General features: G+C 38.3%; 1 protein-coding gene across 1 annotated transcript in view; it reads left to right on the top strand.

Moving 5' to 3' along the window:
- Positions 1-5,046, top strand: part of LOC106870675 (cytochrome P450 20A1) — a 33,549-nt gene that overhangs the window by 12,635 nt on the left and 15,868 nt on the right. Inside the window, exons 4-5 of the mRNA XM_014916829.2 lie at positions 247-389; positions 3,246-3,410. Of these exons, the coding sequence (XP_014772315.1) occupies positions 247-389; positions 3,246-3,410 (308 nt within the window). The remainder of the gene's footprint in view (positions 1-246; positions 390-3,245; positions 3,411-5,046) is intronic.

Raw genomic sequence — 5,046 nt, 5'->3', positions numbered from 1 at the left:
CAGTCCTTTTCTAAACCTCGGGGTTCCATGATACCTGTTCACAGTAGACTTTGAACTTGGAATTTTAATGTAATAGTGAAATAATCCACATATATCTGAATTTAAAATTCTGAAGTATTTATTATTAAATATTTACCAACCATTTTATTTTTTTAAATTTCACTTATTTTCTATTTCTGCTTGTGGTAGTTTGTGTTATTGTTGTTTGCTCAATATTTCTATTATAATTTTTTTCAAACATTTTAGGTGAAGTCTACTTGCTGTTTGAACCACTTTTGGGATCAGAAAGCCTTTTTAACGGTGATGAATCAGGAAAGCAACGCAGAATTAAGTATACAAAGTCTTTGAATGAAAATTCTATCAAAATCCATTCCACCATTATAGCAAAGGTATTTCATGTTCTTAAGTCATTTGAAATGAATTTTCATAACCTGAAACTCTCAATCATGCATTTTTATACCCACTTCATACTGAGTCAACCAATTCTTACTTGAATTATTTTCATTATACTATACAATAGATCACAATTTTGCTCCTGTTTATCTCCCACTTATCAGAAAACTTTCTATAACTTTTTCTCTAATAAATTTGTTCATTATCACTTGACAACTGATGCTGGTGTGTGGTGATCCTTTGGTAGTAGTCCGAAAAATGTCATTTAGACCACGTGTGTTTATTTACATCACTTTGGCATTTTCCGTAAAAAGTGTTGGGTTAGGGAAGTGGGAAAGGACTCGAAAGAGATAGAGAGAGCGCAATTTCTTTTGAAGTTGGCATGCTACTTACCACAGTGGCTGTGGTAAACAGCAAACAACAAGCAAAAACAAAAAAAACATACCTTCCCTCTCTCTCTCCCTCTCTATCTCTCTTAACCCTAACCCTAACCTAACTCTAAAACCCTAACCCTAACACCCTAGTGAAGATCGTGCGGGTGTTACGGAAAAGGCCGATATTTCGGACTGGTATCGAAAGATCGCCCTGGTGTGTTTATGTCCCCATAGCTTAGCAGTTTGGCAAAAGAGTTCAATAGAAGAAGTACTAAGCTTATAAAGAATAAGTCTTGGGGGTCGATTTCTTTGACTAAAGCCCTTTATAAGGCAGTGCTCCAGCATGGCTACAGTCAGATGACTGAAACAAGTGAAAGTGCAAGAAAAATTATTGTGTCTGGAGGAAGGGAGTGGCTTGCTCATACATTTCATAGCCTTGTTGAGACTGATGAAATCTTGATGCTGTTGAAATTTACGAATGCTTGCAAGTTGATTGCTGCAGAAGAAAGCCATGAGTATGAAGGGAATTTTGAAGGGCTAACATTCTGGAAAGAACAAAGTGGTTAGTGCAGAGTTGACTGGAAGAAGAAGAAGCAGATGATATATTAAGGTTTTGTAACTTTGTTTCAATCATTATCCAAACTTTTTTTTTTTTTTTCAATATTTTACAGGGCTTCTGAAATGGGGCAGTAGGGGTGTGTGTGTGAGGAAGTTACTCTCAAACTGGACACTTGACCTGACCGCTTGCAATTGAGTAAAAAACAAAGACCAGGTGATGGTGTTAGAATGGGTGACAAATTTAAGTTTACTATGTGGGTAGGCATAAGAGGAATTTGAGCTCAGAATGCAAAGAGCTGGAACAAATATGGCAAAGCATCTTGTCCATTGTTCTGACATTTCTGCCAGTGCACTGCCTTAGACCAGCACTTTTATATATTGACCATAGAAGAATAAAAAGTAAAGTTGAGCTTAGCAGGGTTTGAACTCAGAAAGTAAGAAGCTGGAAGAAATTCTATTAGGCATCTCATCTGTTGCTCTGATGACTCTGCCAACTCACTCACTAGAAATTAAATTTACATCTACAGTGCTTGTTCTCTGATTATATGAATAGATATTTCTTCCTTAGACGACAAGGTTGCTATTTATATGGGGATAGGAAATGTGATAGTTGGATGGCTTATAACAGCTTTGGAACATATTTCAGCTTGGCATAAGTTCACTCTGAAACCCAGTCTTTGATATAACAGTAGTAATTATAAAACCCGTTTCCGTTTTATTTTAAATGGCCTTGCTCTAAGTTTGATGTGAGTTACCTCCCTTGAAACGTTCACCGCTTTTCTTGTGAATGGAATTTGGTAGAGAAAAACTAGAAGGCTATTGTGCCCATGTGTATGAATACGTTGTATAACCATTGTTTTCATATTTGTTTTTCCATGCAGGCATGGGTTGGGAGAGACATTGTAGTCGTGTTTTATAGCTGGATGCCCTTCCAGACGCTGTTCTTTCTAGTACTGTTGTTACTGAGGGACATGATGTACCTCTATTAACAAAGAATGTAAACTTCGAGAAAACTGGTCAACCAGTACTTCTTGAATGAAGTTCTTGTGATGTGTGTTCTACACCAAGATACAGGCACTCCCTTGTTGCTCTTGCCAGAAATGCAGTGAACCAGTAATCGACTCATTGGAAACATGTAATTTCTGATGTCCACTTCACCATTTACAATACAAAATAACCAGGATGGCTGACATGGAGTGTTTGACGAAATGCATTTAGTTAGATCCTTTTCTGTTACAGTTTCAAATCTTACCAGAGCTAACTTTACCATTTATTTTTCTTGAGTCCAAGAAGTAAATTACATTTTGATACTAGAATTAAAGTTCACTTAACTGTTCTTCTCATCACCATCATTATCATTGTTTAACATCTGTTTTCTGTGTTGTCATGGGTTGGATGGTTTGAGAGGATTCGTTAAACTCCAATGTTAGATTTGGCTCTTCCTACTACCAACAACTTTATAGTGTGTGCTGGGTGCTTTTTTCATGCCACTGGCACTAATGTAGTTGCTAAGTAACTTGCAAGATGGAAAAGATCCAGAAAAAGCTTCTTCGACAAGCAGGGGGTAGTATTTGAGAGTGGCTTTGTGCCAGGTATTGAGAGGTTTAAGTATGATAGAGGAACAAGCACAGGTGTCTTGCTATAGAAGAGATACATGGCTACCTCATATTATATAAGAGTGGGTAGGAATAGCTAGGAAGAAGATAAAGATTGTAGTGTTGTGGTGCCAGAGCAAACTTATAAAAATTGGTCTTCTCCACATGTAAAATAAAGCCCATTATCTTATTTTTCAAGAAGTTATCTTATTCATCAGTGAACTTTTATTTCATTTTCTTGTCATTTCTCTCTGAGTTGTACAATCTTTCTTGATGAAAGCAAATGAATGTTGAATTATCCAATCTAAACTGTTTCTTTTCTTAGATTACTGATGAATTACTGACAAAATGGTCAGTGATGAGCGATCAACATATTCCTGCAGAGGAGCACATGATGGCTTTAGCAATTAAATATCAAGTCCTTAGCACAATTGGTGACACCTTCAAAGACAACATGGGGATTTTCACATTGCGGAGGAATTTTGATACGGTAAGTGATAATGCCTCATAGTCTAGCTACACGGTGCATGCACATATCTGCTCTGTACATTCAAGAATGCTTATCTACCATTTCTGTTTGTATGTCCTTACCTGCCCTAGTATTGTATTTCTTGTCTATATATTGGTTTCAAATTTTATCACAAGGCCAGCAATTTGAGTGGGGTGGTAAATCAATTGCAGGTACTTATTTTATAAATCCTGAAAGGATGAAAGGCAAAGGCGACCTCTGCAGAATTTGAACTTGGAACACAAAGATGGATGAAATGCTATTAAGCATTTTGCCTGGCATGCTAATGATTCTGTTGGCTCTCTTTCTTATTTGTTGTTGTCTATATATTACTTGAAATGTTTTCTCCTGCCAGATTCTGAATTTCTCTTGTATTACATTAGATTGCCATAATGATGGTATATAACCATATATGTAATAGTAGAACTACATGTTAGCATGTATCTGTATTAGCCTTTCGATGGTTATTTTAGATGACTGTCAATATCCTCTTGGTCTTTCCCATCTTTGACTCAGCTGAAACATCCAGGATGTAACAGTTGGGGAGAGAGGGAGAGAGGAGTCAGGGTCTGATTCAACACTGGGCTGTTACTTATTTCAACTGAGTAAACTGGAACAATGTGAAATGAAGTGCCTTGCTCAAGGATGGAATGTGCTGCCCAGCCCAGGAATTGAGTGTATGGTGTTAGGATTAGGTGCCTAACATCGTAACCACTTGCCTACACACCTTCACTATTGTCCTCATATATATTCAACATACTAAAATGTGTATACTTATTTCATATAACGTACATGTTCAGTGTTCACATGTATGGGTGCAGGTATGGCCATGTGGTTGAGACTCACTTTGCAACCACAAGGTTTCATGGTCAGCCGCACCATGTGGTACCTTGGGCAAGTGTCTTCCATATCTCTGGGTTGACTAATGCCTTGTGAGTGACTTTGGTAGACAGAAACTGTGTAGATGTTTATCACTTGTGCGTGCATGTGTGTTTGTACATGTGTGTGTATTTGTATGTGTTTGTATATGTATGTTTGTGTGTGTGTGTGCGTGTCTATATATATATATTTATGAGTATCCTTTTTCTCTCCACACCATTGCTTAACAACCAGTATTAGTTTGTTTATGTCCTCACAACATAGCAGTTTGGCAAAAGTACCCAACAGAATAAGTGTAAGTCTTCAAAATTAATTACTGATGTTGATCTGTTTTATATATATATATATATATCAATCGTCTCTCTTGCACACCATCAGTTGTGGTGTGCAAGAGAGACGATTGCGCTGGTATGGACATGTGGTGAGAATGGATGAGGATAGCTGCGTGAAAAAGTGCCACACCCTAACAGTTGAGGGAACCCGTGGAAGAGGTAGGCCCAGGAAGACCTGGGCTGAGGTGGTGAGGCAAGACCTTCGTACATTGGGCCTCACCGAGGCGATGACTACTGACTGAGACCTTTGGAAATGTGCTGTGCGTGAGAAGACCCGGCAAGCCAAGTAAGATCGTTGCCAGTGCCCCTGGACTGGCTCTTGTGCGGGTGGCACATGAGATGCACCATTTTGAGCATGGCCGTTGCCAGTACCGCCTGACTGGCTCCCGTAGGATTTTCGAGTGAGA

This window comes from Octopus bimaculoides, chromosome 1 (genome assembly GCF_001194135.2).
Source record: "Octopus bimaculoides isolate UCB-OBI-ISO-001 chromosome 1, ASM119413v2, whole genome shotgun sequence".
In the NCBI taxonomy this organism is placed as follows: domain Eukaryota; kingdom Metazoa; phylum Mollusca; class Cephalopoda; order Octopoda; family Octopodidae; genus Octopus; species Octopus bimaculoides.
Note: the sequence above shows the minus strand (reverse complement) of the source record. Positions and strands in the feature narration are given on the sequence as shown.